General features: G+C 28.6%; 3 protein-coding genes across 4 annotated transcripts; all 3 read right to left on the bottom strand.

Moving 5' to 3' along the window:
• Window positions 1–244: 244 nt before the first annotated feature.
• On the bottom strand, window positions 245–9,662 carry LOC123299915 (regucalcin-like). 2 transcript variants are annotated; one of them, XM_044882334.1, is made up of 5 exons: window positions 9,513–9,662; window positions 1,288–1,660; window positions 987–1,205; window positions 720–898; window positions 245–488 (listed from the first exon to the last, which is right to left on the bottom strand). In XM_044882334.1, the coding sequence occupies exons 2-5, from the start codon at window positions 1,658–1,660 to the stop codon at window positions 333–335; spliced, it is 927 nt and encodes a 308-aa protein (XP_044738269.1). In that variant the 5' UTR covers window positions 9,513–9,662; the 3' UTR covers window positions 245–332. The 2 variants fall into 2 exon arrangements, with proteins under 2 accessions (XP_044738269.1, XP_044738270.1); XM_044882335.1 differs by lacking the exon at window positions 9,513–9,662 and adding an exon at window positions 8,328–8,346.
• On the bottom strand, window positions 2,950–7,141 carry LOC123299914 (regucalcin-like). The gene is made up of 5 exons (XM_044882333.1): window positions 7,077–7,141; window positions 5,160–5,532; window positions 3,876–4,094; window positions 3,342–3,520; window positions 2,950–3,178 (listed from the first exon to the last, which is right to left on the bottom strand). Exons 2-5 carry the CDS (start codon window positions 5,530–5,532, stop codon window positions 3,023–3,025), a joined length of 927 nt encoding a protein of 308 aa, XP_044738268.1. The 5' UTR covers window positions 7,077–7,141; the 3' UTR covers window positions 2,950–3,022.
• Window positions 5,681–23,487, bottom strand: LOC123301155 (WD repeat-containing protein 6). The gene is made up of 8 exons (XM_044883888.1): window positions 23,379–23,487; window positions 21,930–22,402; window positions 20,293–20,893; window positions 19,186–19,569; window positions 17,711–18,448; window positions 17,517–17,635; window positions 17,124–17,471; window positions 5,681–5,779 (listed from the first exon to the last, which is right to left on the bottom strand). The coding sequence occupies exons 1-8, from the start codon at window positions 23,485–23,487 to the stop codon at window positions 5,681–5,683; spliced, it is 2,871 nt and encodes a 956-aa protein (XP_044739823.1).
• Between the last annotated feature and the right edge of the window lie 394 nt (window positions 23,488–23,881).

The following is a 23,881-nucleotide window of genomic DNA, read 5'->3' as shown; positions in this document are numbered from 1 at the left end:
CGCTGGCCCCGTTCTAAATTCGGCCCTGAATATTTTGAATATGGGAAAACAGGTTATTAGTGTTTGCATTGCCCAAGACAGAGAGAGAACTGTAATACATACCTACCTGGTATACATTTTTGGAATTCCGGAGTGCGATGCTTGTATCACACTTTAAATGAAATCATTTACAGTCTGTATATGGAGGTGAGAAAATATTTAAAAAGTTTTTTTTACTCTTTATAACTTATCAAATAAAAATAAATTTAAAAACATGCATTAAAAATTTTATTTCATATTGTATTTTACATGAACATATTGATTTTAAGGGTCGTATTTTAGTCATATTAAAATCATAAAACAGCATTATCTCCGGGTAAACCTGTCACACCTAATCCAGTGACTTCAAACAAACATCCAGCTTTAGGATTTGTTTTTTCATCTGCGACTGCCGCACTTGTTACGTATAATATATCTAAATGTGGTCCACCAAACGTAGCCGATGTAGTCTGAAATATAATAATTTTTTAGGATTTAATGAACCTTTAATTTTAAATATTATAGTACACTTGAATCTTTATTTGATAGAAAAAATTGAGCCTATAGCCTTATTTTGATAAGAATCGTTCTAATTTTATCTTGATTTTACTATCAAGTTGATTTTATGGATTAATCTGCTAATTATTCTTCAATCTTCTATTTTAAATATCCGTGAAATATGAACTAAAAAAAATTATTACCTGAAGAGCATCAAATGTAATTGTTCGTAATAATTCGCCTGTTTTAGGATCAATACGAAGAACACGTCCACCATTAAAACAACAAACCCATAAACAACCTTCAGTATCAATAGTCATTCCATCAGGAAGATTGCCAGGAATTTTATGTTTATTGAAATCGAATACCGTTTCCCTGTTTGCTATGCCATTAAAATATTGAAAAATTAATACAAATTACAAGTTTAATAATATTATAGTTATTATAGTTAGTGCGTCGTATATACTTACAAATATTTCCAGTTTGAGCATCATAATCAAATTGCTCAACTTTATGAGTTAAAGTATCAATATAGTACATTTTATTTAAGCTCAAATTCCATGTCAAGCCATTTGCAATAGATATGTCACCCACAAGTTTCTTTGCTTTGCGATTTTTCAAATCAAATGAATATAACGATCCCATTCCAAGCTCAACGTGTCCAGGTTTTGACTCGTATCCCATTGTACCTAAACATTAACACAAACATCATGTTTCCGGTAAATTTTTAAGGCTACTTGAAGATAATCTAGAAAATGTATTCATACTAACCAGCATATAAACGTCCAAAAGGGTCACATTTTCCATCATTAAGACGATTTGTAGTGATTCCATCTGCTGTATCAACTTCACAAATTTCTTCAATATTAGTCGGTTGATCGCTAACTCCATCCCAGGTAACGATAACAATTTTTCTATTGTGACTTACAACAAATTTATCCTCAGTATCCTTCAATGGTACAACCAAGGACACAGCTCCATCAGGAAAATTACAAGTTGTTACTTTTTCATTTGATGGTGTATATTTATGAAAGCAATGTCCTGGTATATCAACGTAATAAAGTGCTTGTTGTTTCGCATCCCAATGTGGACCTTCACCCACGATTGCTTTTTTAGCAACAATACGAATTTTTGGTTCAGCCATCTAAGTAAATTCAAAAATTATCATTAGCCATTATAAAACACAAATTTTATCAATTATTTATCAAAAATTCTTATTATTATAATTCATCCTAAAAATAGTGCTAAAGAACACTCATTTTTAACTACAAAATATTTAAAATAAATTTCGATTTTTGTCCCAACTTCCTAGATCTTTTTTTTTTATTATATACTTAAATACTAATTTTGACTACCAAGTAGTCATCATCAGTATGAATTAGCTGATTAGATGCAGACCGTCACAAAATTAGCCACGAGTAACATACACTTTTTATAAGAGTAATTACGATCAGCTAATTCTTATTGATGAATGATGATGACTACATAGTACTCGAAACACGTATTTATACACTACAAATTCGAAATATCCTAGAGTTCTCATTTATTATTTTTGTTAATACTTAACAATATTTTACTTTTCATGCTTACTTTTTAGTTTTCTTCGTTGCCTCCTAATATTTAATCAATTACTACTAATTTATGGTTTACAATTTTTCTTCAATTTATTTGGGCCATGGGCTAACGAGAATGTTTACCTAATACTAGCTTGTTTGGTCATTGGGTAAAAGTAGAAATTTTAATTGATTGATTTTTCCGTTTTGTCACATTGCATCCGGTCATCCGTTTTCTATTGTGGTCTGGGGTGCAATATCTTCAAGGTATTCTATGTAAGATACAAAAAAACTTCTTTACAATTTATTCATTTTATTACACCATATAACGTGTAAAATGCGATGCTAATTGATTGCGCCTACTAATTTTTAATAAATTATACCGGATGAATTTTTTAACAATCCAGCTGAAATATTTTTTTTTAACAAAGGGCTTTTGAAAAAAAACTCAAATAAAAATTGTTCTTTCGAAGGGGGGCATTTCATAGAGGCCTTAAATTTGACTTAGATTTTAAAGGTCATTTGAAAAATTACCCAATTTCATAACCGGTAACAGATAGAGAAAAAGTTTGAATTAGAATGTTTTTCTTTATGAAATAACAAACAACTTTTAGTTAGAAACATTTTTTCATCAACCTCTTATTATCGGCGGAATTGGAATGTAAAAATTTATCGATATAAGTTTTTCCATCTAATTTCTATGGAATCTAATCGACATATAAAAATTGCTTCCTCCAAGCCGAACAAATTTTACCTGTCATATTTTTTCCAAAAACTATTCGTTAGAGAAAGTTTCAACTGGATTGTTTAAAATTCGATAATCAGTCCGTTATGTATATAAAACAAAATTAAACAAATATTTTATTAAAAAATTTATTTCATATATTTATAATACATTAGCATTAATTAGCCATCATTATGTAATTCCAAGAACCACATTAATCATTTTTAAATCATAAAACGGCTTTATCTCCAGGAAAACCTTTCACACCTAGACCAGTAACTTCAAATACACATCCAGCTTTTGGATTTTTACTTTCGCCTTCTAATGCTGCACTTGTTACGTATAATATGTCCAAATTTGGTCCCCCAAACGCAGCCGATGTAGTCTAAAATATTATAAAATATATAAAGCTATGTTTTTTTTTTTTTTTTTAAAGATTTAGCGTTTAAGGATTTTCTTATTGACACTTCATTATTATCAGACACTTTTATACTAATCATTATTTATTATTTATCATTATTTAGATACTTTTATACTAAATTTATTACCTGAAGAGCATCAAATGTAATTGTTCGTAATAATTTTCCGGTTCTTGGATCAATACGAAGAATACGCCCACCATTAAAGCAACAAACCCACAAACAACCTTCAGTATCAATTGTCATACCATCAGGAAGGTTACCAGGAATTTTATGTTCTTCAAAATCGAAAACCACTTGTCTATTTGCTACGTTATTAAATTTAACAAAATTTTTAACAACAAATCCATAATTAAACATCGATATAGCAAACGAAATGTTCATTTATTACATTTTTCAAAAAATTGATATAGAAAGCTCATGGGTGCCTGCAGAATTACTTACAAAGAGATGCATCGATGGCAAAGCTATTCTAATCGAATCAGGGAAAAAATTAATCTTTCCCACGTAAGATTATCTATCGTTTTTGTATTGAAACTAAATGAATAGCTAAGTATTTAAATATTAGAGTCTATGGGGATCATTGAATTTTGAGATTTTTGAGCTTAGCGTAAACGAACATCGTGACACGTGATTTTTTACATATTAAGAAGATATACTTACAAATGTTTCCGGTTTGAGCATCATAATCGAATTGCTCAACATGGTGAGTTAGCGTGTCAATATAATACATTTTATTCAAACTTAAATCCCAAGCAGCACCATTTGCGATAGTTATGTTGCTCAAAAGTTTTTTTGCATTACGTTTTTTCAAATCAAATAGATATAAAGATCCTATACCATGCTCGATTTGTCCAATTTTTGGTTCATGCCCCATTGTACCTACATTAACAATAATATTGTGAGAGTCTTTCCTACATGGGCAAAAGTTTGTAGCCCAGTAAATAAACATTAATAAAAAGGGTGTAAGCTAAATAAATCAGAGAAAGCTGAAAATGATTTTAATTTAATTTTTTGACAAACAAGACGTGTCTTAAAAGTTTTCGAATTATTTTCAGTTTTGACTCGTGCCTTCTAAACAGTTTATTTAAAAAAAAATTTTATTCTTTTGAAAATTAAAAAGCATCAATTTCTACGTGTAATGAGTATCAAATATTTTGAATTACGTATAGAGGTTTGATTTTTAGATTAAGATTACAGTATGTGAAAATTGATGAAATTTCTGAAACTTAATTAACCCTTTAAAATAATGAAAGCTAACTAATAGTGATTTTCTAAATATACTATTTGATTTATTTATCGACCAGAACGGAAAGTGCGATATTTTCTCGTGGGGATAGCAACTATCAAACTTTCTCTCTACGAATTTTTTTCGAAAGTACTGCCTTTTCAAATGAGCATGATAACATCATATTTAAGCTTTCGGTCTTAAAAAACGCAGAGGGGAATTTGTCAGACATTATGATCACTTGTTTACATTAATAATTATTAAACAATTCAACAAAAGTGAACTAAGATTGTATTGAATAGGGCTTTTCATTTACAAAATGATTCTTCTTTGTTTCGGACTGTTTTCAATCAATTAAAGACATATCTTATATCTTCTATCCTTGTCAAAAAGCTCTGCTTGAAAAAGATAAACTATATTTAACTTCCTTAGGTTGAATAATTTTTTGACAACTGTCCAAAACAAAAGCAAATCGATATAACATTATCATGCTCATTAGAAAACGCCGCATTTTCGAAAAATTTCGTAGAGAGAAAATTTGGTAGACTCGATAAAAAGAAGCCACTCACGAAGTTTCAAGTATGTATTAATCATTTAAAAAAATATATGCTGTCCCGCGGACTAATTATATGTGGGTAATAATAGCAGTTTATTTAGCCTACAAACCATATGTAGCTTGACCCATTGGCTTGATCTAAAAAAATTTTGTTGATACTAACCAGCGTATAAACGTCCATAAGGATCACATTTTCCATCATTAATACGATTTGTTAGGATTGCATCCTCTGTATCAACTTCACAAATTTCTTCAATATTAGACGGTTGATTACTAACTCCATCCCATGTAACGATCACAATTTTTCTATTGTGACTTACAACAAATTTATTCTCAGTATCCTTCAATGGTACAACTAGGGAGACAGTTCCATCAGGAAAATTACAAGTTGTTACTTTTTCATTTGATGGTGTATATTTATGAAAGCAGTGCCCTTTTATGTCAACATAATAAAGGGCTTGTTTCTTTTCATCCCAATGCGGACCTTCACCAAGGGTTACTTTTTTAGCAACAATTCGAATCTTTGGTTCAGCCATCTAGACATATTTCAAAAATCTTAGTTTTAATTAAAAAATATTCGACAAATTAATTTATTTCATTTATACAATGCTTTTTTTATACATGAAGTGTTAAGATTATTTTAGAAACACTTAACTTGGTTTTTTAAATTTTGGTACTTTAAATTTATAAAAATATTAATCTAGCAACTTGAATAATAGTTTCAAAACGAATAACTAATAAAGCAACCACATGCCGTGTTGTAGTTTTGACGGGTGTAATTGACTAAAGAACAATAAATAAAACTTTTTTACTGAATTGTCTTTGCTAGATTTTAAATCATGTTTTTAAAAATAAGAAAACTTGTAAATCTTGGAAACGTAGGAAAATGTGTAAATCAGATGACAATATTATAACATAAGAGAAAATATAAATATGGCGGAAACATTTTAAAACTAAATTGCTTATTTCTTCCCACCGCTTCCACCATACTTTGATATTTTCTTGGCTAAAGGAAAAAATTGTATTTAATTATTTTCGTTTGAAAATTTTTATTTATTTAGAAGTATGTTCGATGATTTGAGTAGAATAGCCAAATCTTTACAAAAAACCGAAGAGATTTTTATAAAGAATGGATAGTAGTTAAATAAGAAGAAATTTTATTTTTTCTTCTTGACAACTCTATTCGTGAACACACTATATTTAATTTAAAATAAAAAAACGTTTTTTTATAAAATGATAATTTTTGATAACTTGTAAGTAACCCTTCAATCAGTGATAGGCTTATTAATAATAATAATTTTCGTTTAAGTATTTTAGACAGGTGATATAATCAAGGGATATAAAAACATAATAAATTATTTTAATACACTGTATATATTGAAATCTATTATAGTGTTGGAAAAACAGTTTCTACCAGTTATTCATTTAACTGAAGCCGTCAGAGCACAAATGGCCTAAAAAATTGAGAGTTAGGCCGCTTTTTCGCTGAGAGTCTTAACTGTAGAACGCGCTATTCAAACTTTAGCTCGCGATATTTTTTCATTTTCGATAATATTACGCCGATCTGACAATTTGATGAGCCGCTTTCGAAGTATTGGTTCAGATCGAACACGAAGAAGCAACACTTCGAAAACTATTCATCTTACCGTCTACTAAATTAAATTATTGCAATTTTTCGATAAGAAATTCCTATTCAATAGATTTTCTTCAACGCCAATGACGTTTATGTCAAAATTATTGTGTACTTTTTAGTCCATATTTCAACAAAAGCGTATCTTGTTTTTTATTTATTTTTCTCAGACTAAATAATTAATTTACTAGCAGTTCCACATGAATATACTTTTCCCCACCGCTTCCACCAATTGTAAGTTTCTATTTTATAGCATATTTTTGAATATCAATTTTATATTGCCATCAGAATTACACATATTTTCATAATTTTTCACCGATATGATAATTAGAAGTGGGTGAAAAATAATTATATTGATTTACAATGTTAAGCAATTAGTTATAGGACAAGCTAACAGGAGTATCTTAAAAAATACGTTATTTTTGAATTATAAAATAAAATCAAACTTACCTTTTATAATAAAATCAAAACTGTGGCACTTGTAAAAAAGTTGGCACTTAATTAAAAAAAGTTAAAACAGAATTCTAGATGACAATTTTGGAATTTATTCGCCTTATAAAGGTTTTAATAAATCCCCCACCCAATGATAAATGAATCTTAAGAATAATTAATTCCTTTGTATTTAATAAGTCATATCATATTTTATGACCTCCGCAACAAAATGATAAATTGTTAAATAAATAATAATAATAAAGTTTGAATTAGGACTCTGTTTTAAAAATATTAACAATCTTTAAAACTGGGAATAACCCTTTATAAATTTTTAAAGGACACTTTAATATTAAGATGCTTATCGATTTCATGTAAGTTCTTAGATAATTTCGCTGAATTAAATTACGTCCGGTGTTATTATTTCCTATCTAAAAACTTGAATTTCAATTCAATTATTTAGCGTGCACCATAACGACCACATTAACGTACAATTTCGCTAATGAAGAAATATTCTCGAATATCATCAATAATTATGATAAATAGATGTGGCTTATAATGTGACCAAGTCTTTGTTTTGAAAGGAAATTTTTAGTATCGATAAATGGTGTTGAAGAAAATGGTAGGATACCCCTACATTTATTTTCCCCATATTGATAATTTTAATTAGCGAATAAGACAATTAAAATAATTTCAATATATTTTTCAATTTCTATAACACCATGTAGTTGCAGTTAAAGCATAAACTCACAAAAGTTAACCACCCCAATCAGGTCTATGTGCAAGAATCATCCAAGGGCGGTTCAAATTTTTGTTCATCATGTAAAGTCATAAAGTCAATAAAAAATAGAGGTTCAGAAAAAACTTTACAAAACTCGATGCGCATCGACTTCTTCATTGCGATCGACTTATATTAAGCGAGACTAAGCCGTTTAACCGATCTTCAGACATTGTCGATCTGAGGTATGTTTGAGATGATTCTAGTTCAAAAGGAGCGTTCATTCGTTGCTTTTGTCACAGGTAAAACTGCCAGGAATTTTTAACGTCCTGTCCGGCAATGTGTTTTCGCCAAAGTTGGTGTATTCGCCAAACTTCTTCGCCCAGATTCGCCAAACAGTCACGGGAAGCATTGTAAAATTGAATAGTCTAGTTGAAAAAGTTCAGGGTAATTGTCTTCATTAAAATTTTTCATTTTGTTGAGAAAGGGGCGAGCAAAATTTGTTACAATGGTATCTAGATTGTGATTCGGAAATAATCTTCAACTGAATCAACCTGTTCATTCGAGCGTTGAGTCTGTTTTGACGCGAGCCTTGGCTTCCGCAATTCCTTTCGTATTCAACGCATATTTTACTGATGGTTTTGCAAATTATTCTAAACCCTCCTCCAATGTTTTCTCTATTTTGAACAAAATTTGTTTCTCAGCTCAGTCAGTTCGATAACCTCGCCAAGATCCAAGTTTTCTGTTTGAAGTACTCGACTTAAAGACAAAATCAATGAGTGTACCCAGCTCAAAATATGAATGGATATCTTAATAGTCAGTGGAAATGTATTTCATAAATAGATGCATTTACAGGACTATATTGAAATTTTGGTCTAATTTAGATCAAATTTGTCTAGTTGTTTGGACCCATAAACACAAAATCTGATTTCTTTTGGCTAAAATCATATTCGAGAGATAAAACTGCACAGCAATTTCTTCAGTCGATGCCTCAGAAACTTATCGTACAATCGCAAAATCAACCTTTTCATATCGTTGGATTATACGGACGGATATTTTTCGATATGTATACCTAAAGAGTCGTTCCGATATAAAAGCTCTTTGGACAGAATTTTTGACGATTTCGCAAAAAATACTCTCCTAATTGTTAAATGAACCCGATTTTTGAATTAGGATAAAATTACTCATTACTGTATATTATAGATATATACTCATTTGGTTAAATTCCAGAAATTTTTAAGGTTTTCTAAATTTTCAAAGGATCGTTGATTTGAGTAAAAATCGTTTTCAAGAGTAATTTTGATCCAAAAAGTGTATCAATCTGGTCTCTTTGACAATTGTATAGACAGTTATACAATCCGATATAGCGGAACAAGTAAACAAAAGATCCAACGTCAGGAGGCAACGAAGCAAACTAAATGGTAAGACAAGTATTATATGTATTAATTAATTAAAAAAAGTTCAAAATAATAAAATCCATATTTATATATAAGGGATATATTTTTTCCTGTTTGCTAATACAGTTATTTAATTAGAGCATTAAAAATATGTCTTAAATTAAGAAGGTAATTAAATTAAATTAAAAAAGACTCCAATAAAAAAGAATAGTTAAAGCTATTTCAAATCTATAAATAAACAGCGATTATAAACTTTAATTTTTATAATCATTATAGATGTCGTCCTACAAACAACCTGTCAGAATCTAAAAAAATATTTAAGATGTCTTAAACAATAATTACCTTAAATGAATCAATTAACAATCAAAATGTTATGAAGAATCGAAAACCAAAGAAATTTCACAGCCTTTTGCACATAAAAGTATTTTACACTGTAATTATATAATTTAAGTACCTGTATAATGTACTTATACTATTTATATAGCCAATTTACTGTTATCAGCTTAATAAAATAATAGTTATTTAGAAAAATTAAACTGAACAGCGCGAACTATTTAAAATGTTTTGATTGCAATCTAATTTTAAAAACTTAATGCAATATTTCAGAACGGCTAGAAATTTGAGTGGTTGTTGTCAAGTTCTTACTTAACTTTATTCTTTAAAAATTTTCCTTTTTTTTGGTAAAAACTTATGAATACTCATTGTGGATGATATTCAAATAAGAAGATTGAATAAAAATGCAGAAGTCGTTTCAAGGCCCTAGCCTTTCAAAGCCCTAGTGTCATTTACCGTTCTATAAATTTATTCAATTTTATAGAATAACGTACAACCATAGTGACATAGATTGTATTATTCTGATGTTTATTAAATTCCCAACATGGCTTCGAGAAGAGGGGACGGGGGTAAATGCCAAGTACTTAGGGGTCCTGGCCAGTTGGAAAAAATTGGAAAAAAGTTGGAAAATTTTCGAGTTGGAAAAAATTGTTTCTTTAAGCTTGGATAAAAAGGCAATCTGGCCACGTAAGTCATAGTTTATATATATCAGTCTGTCTGTCTACTATCTCTTCAGCGGGTCGCAGAGGTAGATCATCTTTTGTTATTTTTATTATTTATTAATTAATCGAATCCTAACAATCGCCTCCCGATATTAATTTTAATTAGTAATAAAATACGGATTAATTATGTGTTATTAATAGAGAAAGAATACCTAAAACTATATGCATATAAAATCATATAAATTTGTTTGTGTTTTGATCTAAAGATAAATTGAGCCCTAAAATTAATACAATACCTAATTAAAAATGTAAATAAAAATTTCAATGAAAATTTATCAATATACTAAAACAAATCTTAAATTGAATTGTAAACATATTAATACGTATATTAAATAGTAAATATTATTATTCGAAAATTTTCCAATCAATAATTAATATTTACATTATAGAAGTTCGTTGATAAAGAAATTATGAAGTATATATATATTATTTAATTAAAAATATTAATTAATTAGAATAATGGTATTAATTGTTATAAGTAGTAGTCATACACAATTAAATTCGTTTTTTTTTTGTGCGATTTTACTTCTATATACATAAAAAAGCTAACATAAACCAAAAATAACTTGTAACATCATAATAATTGGTTATTAAGCTCTTGTGCCTTACCTGTTTAGTTCATAGAATATTAATTATACATAGAGAACGCGAGGAATCTGCTAGCTTGTAAGTGGATGCGATAAGATGGATGAGAGAGAAGATTGTCAGTGAGTTCACCTGTGTCCTTGTCATAATCATATGTACATATGTACTTATTATATGTATTAGTAAGTATAAGTATATTTATTAGACAAAGACCCAGGGGAACTCACTGGCAGTCTTTTCTCTTGCTTCGCTAATCACATCCACCTACAGACTAGCGTTCGCTATCTTCATATCTCCATGGTTTACTTAGTACTATTTATAAGAAAGTATATATTGAGTTTTATAAAGAAGTGTTCCAAAATTAACGCAAGAAGTTTGAATCAGACGTTAATCTTGGTACACCCTTTATTAATATTATTATTATTATATAAAAGTGCTAGAATTTTATTTATTTTGGATACAAACTTTAATAAGAAAAGAAGAATCTTTGTAAATTTGTTTTATGAAAATGTACATTTTTTTTTATAAATAAATACAAATCGTTTATATATTTTAAATTTTGTTTTATTTTTTAAATTTTCTATCCTATTTTTGCTTTCAGAACAAAATTAATAATTAATTAATTATTTAGTAAAGGTAAGTATTAAGTTAATTATATGGGAATATATAAGCTGGGTGGCTGTGTGGGTTTAGCACTTGCCTCCGAAACCAAGATCCGATGGTTCGTATCCTGGTGATGGTAACATTTTCTTTTTTAAATTAAAAGAATTTTTCATGATGTTAAAAATTTTCCGCTCTTTTTGTAGTTTAAATTATCTATATAACACGCCCTCTCTCTATAAACGTCAATTATACATATGTCATAAATCACTATTCTGTCAGGGGGTGGGAATAATCATAATTTATTTTATACAGTATAAAATCAATTTTCGGAATAACGTTTTCATTTTTTCTAAATTAATAAAAATTAATATAAATAAATAAAAATCGTTATATATTTAAAATTTAGATTTATTTCTTTCTATCCCATTTTTCCTTTCAGAACAAAATTATTAACTAATTAATTTTTTAGTAAAGGTAAGTATTTAGTTAATTATATGGTTATATAAAAACCGGGTAGCTGTGTGAGTATAACACTTGCCTATGAAACCAAGGTACGCTGTTTCGTATCCAGGTGGGGTTGACATTTTTACTTTCAGATTAAATGAATTTTTTATGCGCTACGTCAGTTATGCATATGTCATAAATCATTATCTGTCAGAGGGTGGGGATTTAAATTATTATAAATATATGTCACCCCCTGATAGAAGAGTGATTTATGACATAAGTAGGGGAAAGTGGGACTAACATAATTAATTTTTTTTGGGTGATATATCATGTTTTCCTATTACAAAATCTTATAAATTTCATTTAACAAGAATAAATTTTAGCATGTAACTATTAAGCTCCGCGATCTTAGCACCTCATGTGCGGAATTTCGATTGACCAATTATACCATCTGAAAGGTCAGAAATTGGTCATAAAAGGTCAGTTGGTCTCATTAATTGGTCAGCATCAGAAAATTTTTTATTAAAGATTGGAAAAACTCCACCTATGCGCGATCGGGAAGCATACGCTGATAATTGGTCAGCTAATATAAATAATTGGTCAGTTTAATTTTATATATTCAAAAAATAATATAATTTCGAAAAAATTTTCAATTTTTTCAACATTTGTACTAGGAGAACATAAGTGGGAATTAGTAGTTCCTGATAAGGAGAAAGGCGAGTAAGTGTTTTCACCCCGAAAGTCTAAAATTTTATTTTGGCAGAAAGTTATTGGTCTGCCCACTAGAGGTCACACTCACCAAACACGGGTGTGCAGACCACTAACTTTCTGACTTACGAGGTGACAACAATTACCTTGCTATCAGGTACTACTTATTCCGTCCGTCCTTGATGTTCTCCTAGTAGAAATGTGAAAAAAATTGAAGTTTTTGAACGAAAAAAAACTAATTTTTTCATCATTTACTAGGCAAACATGCTGTGGTGGAAATTTGAAAAAAAAATGAAAATAAAAATCAGATTTTGCTTAAAAGATTTAATGAACTTTTTTTTAATATATGTCCTCACCTAGTTTCGAACCAAGGGACTATTTATTCGAAGTCAGATACGCTAACCATTACACCATTAGGGCTCTGTTATTCGTATTAATAAATAATTATATTCATATTTTCGACTTTCTTAAATTATAACAAAAAGTAAAGCTCATTTTCGGAAAATTTTGAGTAGTATTATTACAAAAAAAAATGGCAAACGAAGTTTGAAATACTTACCTATCGTGAAGTTCGAAATACTCACCTATTTTTAACTGAAATAATATTGTATAGCTACAGAGAGATGGGGAAAAATAAAATAAAAACAGGGTTTGAGTTTTCAACTTTATTTAAATGAAATCAAAATACATAAAAACTATTTACGAATTACTTGCATATAATTCCATATAATTAATTTCATCTTAAAAAAATTTTTTTGCATCAACTTTTTTTTTACAAACCAAATACCACACAAAAATAAAATGAAAATCCAAAAAGAATATTACGTATTTACAATCCAACTTCTTTATCTCACCTATATTTTATAAGAATTTGTTTGTACCTTTACTAAAAAAAAATTAATTAGTTAATTAATAATTTTGTTCTGAAAGGAAAAATGGGATAGAATAAAATAAAACAAAATTTAAAATATATAACGATATTTATTTATTTATATTAATTTGAAAACGTTATCCCGAAAATTGATTTTTTACTATATAAAATAACCATTATTCGAGACTAAAATTTGAAATTTTGTAACAAGAGAACATGCTTTATATTTTAACCCACTTTTTTTATAACATATTCGCCTATTACAAAATATTAAAAATATACTAATAATGGTTACATGCTAAAATTTATTCTTGTTAAATGAAATTTTATAAGATTTTGTAATAGGAAAACATGATATTTCCCTATTCCCCTACTTATGTCATAAATATCTCTTCTATTAAGGCGTGGGAATTAAAATAACATAAAATATACCTCCCTCTCTTACTTATTTGTCGCTTTCGGTTCTCATAAAAATTATCTAAAAAAGTGACATCCCGGCATAATAACTAATAATTTAATTAAAAATTAATCAGGACAATACTAGTTACGAACCGAGGCTCTATGTAACCGGAGGCGTCTGATATAGCCACTACCCCACTTTTAACATATTGTACTTAGCAATAATGTAATATATACTTACCCATAAGTATTTCTTTTTACTCACCATTATTGAATTAACTTAAAAAAATCAATGTAAAGGATAAAAGATAAATGTAGGTATAATATTGAATAATAATAATTAAACCAGAAAAATAGATAAAAACGATATTTTATTATATATATTTGTACATATTTCACCTAAAATAAATATGAATGAATAATGGTTATTTTATACAGTATAAAAACATTTTTCGGGATAACGTTTTCAATTTTTTAAATTTTCAACAATTTTATCATTAAATGTTTTTTATCAGTCCTTTGTTAAGTTTTATTTTGAATTTTGTTGAACATGTTCTCCTAATATATATATATATATATACAAAAAAATTCATGGATATAAAGTTAACGTAAATTGCAACCCCCCGCCCCCTCCCCCACAAAAATTTATTTTCGGATTAATTAATTATAATCTTTTATACTCTATTGTTCGTCGTTTGCTCTTCATTGTCTGAGAATTAAAATTATTTGTTCGATCATTGTTTATTTATTATTTATTAAACAATTATTTGTTATGAGGTTAGCCCCCCATAATATTGATTTCCACTTTTTCCTCTTTATTCAATGAAAAAAAAAAAAATAATAATAATTTGAAATATTTATAATCCAACAATTGCTAATAATAAACGAACAATCAATAATTCCTTAAAAATACATTGATTAAGGAAATAAAAAATGGAAATAAATGAGAGGGGCTAACTTAATGACAAATAATTGTTTAATAAATAATAAATAAACAACGATCGAACAAACAATTTAAATAATCAAACAATGAAGAACAAACGACAAACAATGGATTAAAAAAGATTTAAAATTAAGTAACCAGAAAAAAAATTTTATGGGGGGCCAAATTACGTTAGCTACATAAAAACTAAGACGCAGTGACAGATTGTAAATCCAGAACTTTTTTCATGATTGTTTAAAACTATCGGTGGCATCGGAGGGGTTTCCGCGGTCAATTAAGATACCTAGTTCCAACCGTATATCTCCAAATTCGAATTCAATATATATCGAATTCGAATTTGGAAAATAGGCAAGCTAAAAATGATGTGGTTTGGATAAATTTCTGGAATGATAGAACTGTACACACGAAACTCGAAAAATTGGTTTGGAATCGTTCAAGGGCAGATATTTTGAAATTGTGGTATTTTCGCAATATGCTTAAGTATATTAGTTGATGTTACAAAAGTTCGTCCAATTGACGCTTGAAAACCCAAGGAACGCGGCATCATATCTAAGTCCAATAGCTTTTGAATTATTATTCCCAGATAGGTACTTAACATTTCGAGCTTGATAGATTTCAGTGTTAAACAATTCCAATTCAAGTATAGATAAGAGAAAATTTTAGTGTTTTGAACGAATTTCAATTTTTTTTTAACATACAATGCAAAATTATTGTGAAACATTGGCTTTTGTTCAATTTATTTTCAAACATCATATACAAGTTTCTGTTGTTCCAGTATATGGAAGATGTGTGATGTTCACATCTGATTTTTTAAATAAGATTTTGTCCAATTGTCATTATTGAATGATTTTATTTCGTAGAATTTCAAGATATGGATCACTTATTAAAGTGTGTATAATCCAGTGATGTACTTGAAATTTTATCAATGCAAATAAGATATTATAATTTATTTTGATGCAAATATGAATTTTTTAACTTTTTAATAATTGTCTACAATTTTACCTGATTTTTAGATCGATAATAAAAGTTTTATTACTTAATTAGTTTATTTCTATAAACTAAGTTTAAGTTTGATTACATATAAGAGCACTCAACATGTACTAACTAAACTGAAATAATAGCTGAACAAGGTATGGTTCACCAAACCCATGTTCAATTAGCACGGGTTAGCCAATTTCAACTTTCCAAATAAGGGGTGAGCGATGGCGAACTACAACGGTTTTTTATTCAGAAAAATCGTCTTTATCACCCACCCCCGCGAACATAATTAAATGTTAAGAAAGACAAATAAAGCAAATCTGATAATCCCGATTCGCTGCTGCAAGAGGACAAGCACAATGAATATGATCAGCTTTCCGTTAAAGTTCACCTAGCAAAAGAGAATTTTTCATCAATGTTAATGGCAATACCAATTTCCGTAATGTAACATTTCAATTTTTACTAATTCCGTTAAAAATGATTAAGACCCGAGTTGGGAGATTTGAGGTTGTAAAAGTTTTTTTCTGTATCTCGCAGACTTATTTATTAAAAAATAGAGACTAAAAATCACATTTTGACATAATAAAATGTTCTCTTACTCGAAAAAAGAGTTTCTTGGTTTTATTTGAACAAAAGTTTGAACCCCTCCTCCCCTGGATAATTCCTGCCACAGGACTGAAATTATTAATTTTTATCGATGAATTACATAAAAATTATAGAAATAAACACTATAAAATTTAAATATTAGACAAAGCTATTCATTCATCTGTTTTATAAAAATGAAAAGAATTTTTTAAACAAATTAATAAAATCTCATACAATATTCTCCCAGAATTTTTTAATTAGATATATCACATTTTTTAATTCTTTATTACTTACTTATCAGTAAACAGTATTACTTATTTTTATTTAAATAATTGTAAATTTTTTTTAATTATTAAAAATTGTTAATTCAATAAAATACATACAGAATTGAAATTTAAAACTCAAAAAAAAAAAATCGAAGACTTAACTGACCTGGTTAGTCAAATCCAAAAAATATTTGCCACAGAATCCGGTGTCAATAGCTGTATAAATAAAGCCGTAAATATTTATTATAAGCTTTAAAAAGTTATCGTTATGATCCAAATTTAGCCAAAATATCGAAACTAGAAACTAAATTTCAATCAAATACACTCTCTGCACTGACCTGGAGCTGCGATATTTGAAAAATTTAAAATAAGGTAAATAAATCCAGAGAGATACTTCTATCACATGGAAGGGTTATAAATAGTCGAGAAAAATGATGAAATCAACGATCCAAAAATAAAATTTATAAAAAACACTTTTTAAGATAAAATAGGACAATTTTTATTGAATCGAAAAACTTCAATTCCTTTGCCATAAACACATATTGCATAATCATCTACATCGGCAGTGGTAAAATTACATAAACCTAATAAATCTGATATAGTCGAACATTTTTGTGTAACAAATTTACAATCTACATATTTTTTATCAACTACAATTAACTCACAAATTGTAACACGTTGATCAGTTGAGCAAGCGAATAAAAATTGATCAATAATTATTATACCAGTAACTTGTGAGCAAAAATATTTATCCGTATTCCAAGATGATAAAACTTTAACGTCATCAAAAAGTTCAATTAACGATAAATTTAATTTACAATCATCTCCACCAGTAGCTAATAAAAATATGTTCTCGTCGTATTGCTTATAAGAAAAACTATTTATTGCTGATTGATGAATTTTCATTACAAAAAATGGATTCACATTTTGTGGAATATCACTATCAAGTAAAAATGAAAAATCCCAAAATAAAATTTTTCCATTTGTACCCATTGATAATAAAACTAGTTTATCGGTTCGAAGTATTCCTAATTTGGTAATACAACAATTATGAAAATTACTCGAATATATAAAATTTAAATTATTTTCCTTGTATTTATAACGAAATACACGTAAATTTCCATCGGAACATGCGATAAAAATTAAAAAGTTCATATCTTCCGACTGAAATGAAATAACATCCATAATTCGTGTTTCGGGATCGAATTTTTGATTATTTATTTTTAACGATTGTGATAAAATGGTATCAAATTCAATTGAGCTATTTTCATAAACTAATTTACTTAAAACTAACTGTGCGCGTCCACCAGCCGAATATATTAAAGTTTCGTTTTCGGTTAGTTGATTTGAATATAAACATCGAATACTAGATAAATGAAAATTGTGCGTGGATATTATGCTGAAATTTGACTTAGTATAACGACTAATTCTTAAAGTAGTATCTTCACCGCCGGATACGGAAATTAAATTATTTTCGAATAAAACAGGAATAATCGTATTAATTTCATGACTATGGAATCCTTGCTCCAAATTACGAAAACTATCTGTAGAAACTGTTATTTCATGAACATATTTGTCCTTGATATAAATAAATTTAAAATGATTTTTATCTAAAATATATAAATCCCATGAGCGGTGCCCTCCGCCACAATTATATTCGAAAATTTTTCTATTTAAATTCATACTCCATATAACAAAATTAAATTCAAGGAAACCAATTACTAAAGATTGATTTTGAATTACATTGGCACACCACTTAAAAGGAATTTTTGTCGATGAATAAATTTCCAATTTATTCGAATTTTCATTTATTTTAAATTTTTTTACCATACCATCCCGACCTGAAAAAGAATATACTCTATTCGTAAATTTTATTTTGAACTAATTATAAGACTAGTGGTTTTCGGGGTCTAGAATCGATCAGTAAGGATCGCACCTTCCAGAAAATTCGTTCGAAAGTATTTTACAATTTAGCCATGATTTAATTGCCAAGAGTCGGACAATTTTAATATTTTTCAAATCGACAGATCTATAAAATTACCCTATTTATCAAATTTCACCAAATTCCGGAACAAATTTGTGATTTCTTTGATTTTTTCAAAGGTATATGTATTCTTTCAAAAATTTTCTAGAATTTTTTATCGTTTCTCGAGCATCTTTCAAAAGACCATTAGTTGAATCTACCTGCAAATTTCAAACTGCCTATCTTTTATAGTTTTGGAAAAAATGAACGAAAAATTTTGTTCTAATTTACGCTCTCAAGGGTTTTAGCGGGTTTTTGTTTTTTATAAATGTACTAAGTAGGTGATTTTAATAGGTGATAAAAATGTAATAATTTAATTCATTTAAGAAGGCTTATTATCCCGGAGCAATTCCATACGATATCTGAGAAATTTTTCGTTCAATCGCAAAATGAACAATATTTTCCTGTTATTTTAAGTAACAAAATTAAAAAATAAGAATATGAAAATCATTACCCAAAAAATGCTTATGAAAAGTTAGTAGTGTCCCTTCCTAAAAACTATCTGATTCCACGCTTGAAGTGTAACATAAAAAATTACAAAATTTTAATGCTTACCTGTTGTTATTAATATTGAATTGATTATTTTCAAACAAGGAATACCCAAACGTCCATGAACTTTTAATAATGTTTGATGTAAATTATTGAATTCATCAAACAGATGGATATTGCCGCCTCGGTCTCCAACTATAATAAACTGTTTATGTTTACAAGCAGCAGTTGTCCATCGTTCTTTAGTTTTGGGTAAAATACCACAAATATTGAATAATCCATCTTCAACATTGCCAAGTTTTAACTGGCCTAAACTATCACAAATTAATATATTGCTTCCATTTAACCAATGTAAGGACAAAATGGTATCGCTTGTATCGATTTTAATTGTTTTTTTCTCAGTTAGTTCACATTTTATCAGGTGATAAATGAAAATTACATTATCAGCACCTAAAAAGTAATTGAAATATTTCTTAAAATGGCTACATGTGAGGATAGGAACAGGCGTTTAATTAGAAACTCTGGACATTCGAATCAAACTAAAGAACACAGTATGTTACAGTCAGGCTTAATGAATTGAAAAAGAAACCAGAAAAATGTGACACAATCTACACGCATCAAACCCATAAAATCGAAAACGATTAAATAAAAAACTGAATTGTACGGAAACGTTGTCGTAGATGAAGTCTATTCTAATAGACTTCCCGCTACCAAAAATTCTCTATTAAATATTTATTATGAAAATATTTAAATTTTTAAGATATTTTCTGTTTTTTTCTTAACCCGAACTAAAATTCTCTAGCTCTTGAAAACTCTAGACCTCAATGTTGCCAGTGCCCCGGTAATTACCCGTTTTTCGGGTAATTTGAGTACTGCCGAGTAATTCAATATTACGGGATAAAACGAGTAATTAAATATTTTTTAATTTCATGAATTTTATTTGCATTTTGTATTTTAATCAGATTTGCAAACATTTTTTATCAAATTTAATGCATTTTAGCACAATTTTAACAACTTTTTTCAAAAGGAAAAAAATATGTTATATCAATTATATGTGTGCCTATAACATAATGGTATGATTCAATAATTTTTTATTTTAATTTGCTTTAAAAAAGCAATTTTACTGGTCTTTGGGTAAAATAGAACTTCACTACTAGAACTTCTTTTTCTTACCAACAACAGCAACGTGTACACGATCTGGTGATACTTCCAACAAAATTTTCTGAAAGCCTTTAATTTCTGCAACAATTTTAATACCACTATTACAATTAAAATGATAAAGTGTTCCTAATTCAGTGATAATAACAAGATTCGATTCATTTAAAAAACATGTCTTTTTAAAAGCATTTTTTTCATCATTAGATGGACACACAATTACATTCTTACGCATATCTTCTTTAATTGAATGTAAACATATACCAGAATCTCCACCTCCAGTGATCAATTGATTGTATGTCTCATCGCAATCCAGCGACCATATACAGTCATTTTGATGTGCTTCAATTTTACGTAAATGACCACCATTATGATTCCAAATATTGATTAATGAATCCTCGCCAATTGAAATGATACAATCAGATAAAATTTTTGCACGCATTACCCGAGCTGTGTGACCATACATTACAATTTTTGGTTTGATTTCAATTGCCTGTGCTGGTTCTTTATTTTCGTTATTTAAATTGAAATTTACTTTCCACAATCGTACAGTACGATCGTCTGACGTCGAACAGATAATATTTTTCTTTTCATTCCAAGTTATTGAAAATATAACTCCCTAAGGTAAAAAAAAAATTATTAAGTTTTACCCATCTAGACTCAAGTAACGAGGAAAATTATGTAGACTATCCTCATAGAATTCAAACAGTTAACTATAGTTCTTTTTGCTCCGGGATTCTATACTCAATGTAAGTAGGATTTGGTGTATAGCTAGTTTATATGTCGCCGCCAAATAATGAATTAGACGTTTATTTAAATGCCTAGCCTTTTTACTAAACGGTGCCGTTCAACTAGCGGTATGAACAATATACATCCCTTAAATCAAACAGCTATGTAAATGACTTGAATCGATAAGTATAACTACTTGTCTGCCCTAGTCATTAAAATTCAGTTCCGCTTTCTACCACCTGGCGAAGAAACCTATATATTGTCAATGTGGCGTCGGTAAGGAACAATATTGTAGGTGTTTCTCGCAAAAATTGCATTTGCGCAAAAAAAAAATACAATGGAAGAGTGTTGTTGACAAAAATTTGGAACTAAATATAGTACTATTAAAAACTGATTTTCACGGTAAGAGTTGCAGTACTCAGTATAAACTATGGCGACAAAATTTCAGAAAGTCTAATTTCTTTGAGAGAGGCTTTGGCAAGTGAATCACCTTTTGGTGGCCAGGGATTCCAAAAAACATTGTTGTTAGCCTGCTGTGAATCAGTGTCGTAATAATAGATGTGCTTGTTTTAAAAACAAAGTTCTTTGCGGATCTAAATGCCATGGAAGTTTAACTTGCGTTTATAAATGATATTTTAATTACTTACATGTATACTATGTTATTAAGTTGCGCTATTTGATCTCATAATTACCAAATAATTTTATGTTATATTTTAAATTGCACAAATAAACAATTTCTAATGTCAGATATTTCAGTTTATAAAATATTGTATTTCACGCTAGGGCTGAATATCATTCAGGTCGCTAGTTGTACAGCGCCGTTTAGTAAAAAGACTAAACTGTTAATTGAAGGGCTGATTAAGCTAGTTGGCTGCGACATATACACCAGGGTCCAAGAGAAAGTAAATATAGCATTTAAAACTTACTTCATGCCCAGTTAAACGATATAAAACACTTGAAGATACATTCGGTGACCAAATAAGTATTTCACTAAAAACTGTTCCAGCCAATATAAACAATTCATTGTTTTTCTTTGCTATAGTAGCTCCATATAAAATAGAATTAACATCGCATGGTTTCTCCCATTTTATATTATTATCTTTTAAATCTTTGCCAATTACAACATTATGTGCAGATATTGTAATAATCTCATTACGATGTATAATTGCATCCAATATCCAATCATCATACTGTATGTTTTGCAAATTGTGAATAAATTTATCAACATTATACTCCTCTTGTAAATGCAAAGTAAACGTACATAGCTCACGGCCACCAAATATAATTAATGGTTTATTTTCGCAGTTAATACTATGAATTTTTTGTCCATCGAAAATTTCTTTTTTGAATAACAATAGTAAATTACATCTTTGATAAATGTGCAGATAATTACCAATGCCTAGAATACAATAATTAAATTTTTTTAAATTATTATTGTAGGTACAAAGTTGGAAAATGCTTTAGTTATTAGATGGGAAAGGATTGTTATAGCTATAGAATTTAAATGTCGAAAAGCGATCTGTCGCTAAGTGTCACAAAAAAATTGGCGTGTTTGTTGAATTTTTATAGGTGTATTTATTAATGGCATTATATGCTGACGGCCACCCAAACTATTTTCTATAGCGTGTATCAAACTAAATGTTCAATAATTAAGGAGGGGATAGAGTATGCCAGCACTAGCATTTTGATATATAAAACATTTGTTAAAAAACGATACTCTTCGGAGCCACAGGCGTCAGAAGTTTGCTCACCATGTCAAATTTCTGACGAGTCCGTTGAATTTTAGTTCGTACAAAGTTTTGCTCTATTTCTAACAGTTATATTTAACAACTTTCGACTTACTGCTCTTGCTGGGCTCTAGTGCAAACAGTTAAATAACGAGCAAAATTGTAATTAAAGCTGTTTGTTTTATTATAAACTTTTTCCCCAAAAAACAACGGGCTCGGTAAAGATTCGACACGATGTGTAAACTTCTGACGCATGTCTAATACCCTTTGGAGGTAGACGGGTAGTAAAAATGTTCTTCATATCGAATACTTATTTCGTTTTACCCTATTAGCCCCTTGATTATTGATCATTAGTTCAGATATACCGTGTATAATTCCGGTAGACTATGAAGTAGTCATTTATTTATATGTTGGGTATTCTATAAGACTTCTAATTAGAATTTTTAAAATCTGATTTTAAGTATCTTTAATCTGTAACCCAGCATACTATTTACTTAAAGGATGAGACTATTCGTAGACAAGCGGGCCTCTACCGCTTAAATAGAATATTTCCGTTTTCTGTAATAGTGTCCCATTTTTGAATACAAGGACTAAAAACTTCAGAACCCATTAAACTCTTCTATTGTCGACAAACTCGTCCCAACCAACTTGTAATGATAATAACCATCTTTTCAGATAATTTATCTTTAAAAGTATTCACGCTAGAGACTCGCTTGTGTAATTGTGTACGAATAGCCTTATTATTACTTAAATTCATAACTACGAACAGTACGAACGTTAGATAAATATTTATCTAGCCTTCGTGTTCAGAACTCTCAACTTTGAAATCAAAACTCGCAATATACATAAATGAAACTTTTTCTTTCAAACTAAAATATTATAACTTATATTAGCCTGTAGCCAATAATTTAGTTATATTGTATTATCTTTTAGCTTTTTGTTTATGAATAACGAAGAACAATTTTTAAATGACTTTTGAGTTTAATCCAAAATTTCATATTTTAAAAACAATGAGTTTTGATTCCAATAGTTCGTTAATTATTTATTTTTAAGTAAAAACAAAAGCATATTCTAAAATTTTAAGCTTTTGTGTAAAAATTGTAACAAATGAATATCAACTTAAAAAATACTGAAAAAGCTATTTCGAATTT

The sequence above is a fragment of the Chrysoperla carnea genome, chromosome 5, assembly GCF_905475395.1.
Source record: "Chrysoperla carnea chromosome 5, inChrCarn1.1, whole genome shotgun sequence".
Lineage (NCBI taxonomy): Eukaryota > Metazoa > Arthropoda > Insecta > Neuroptera > Chrysopidae > Chrysoperla > Chrysoperla carnea.
Note: the sequence above shows the minus strand (reverse complement) of the source record. Positions and strands in the feature narration are given on the sequence as shown.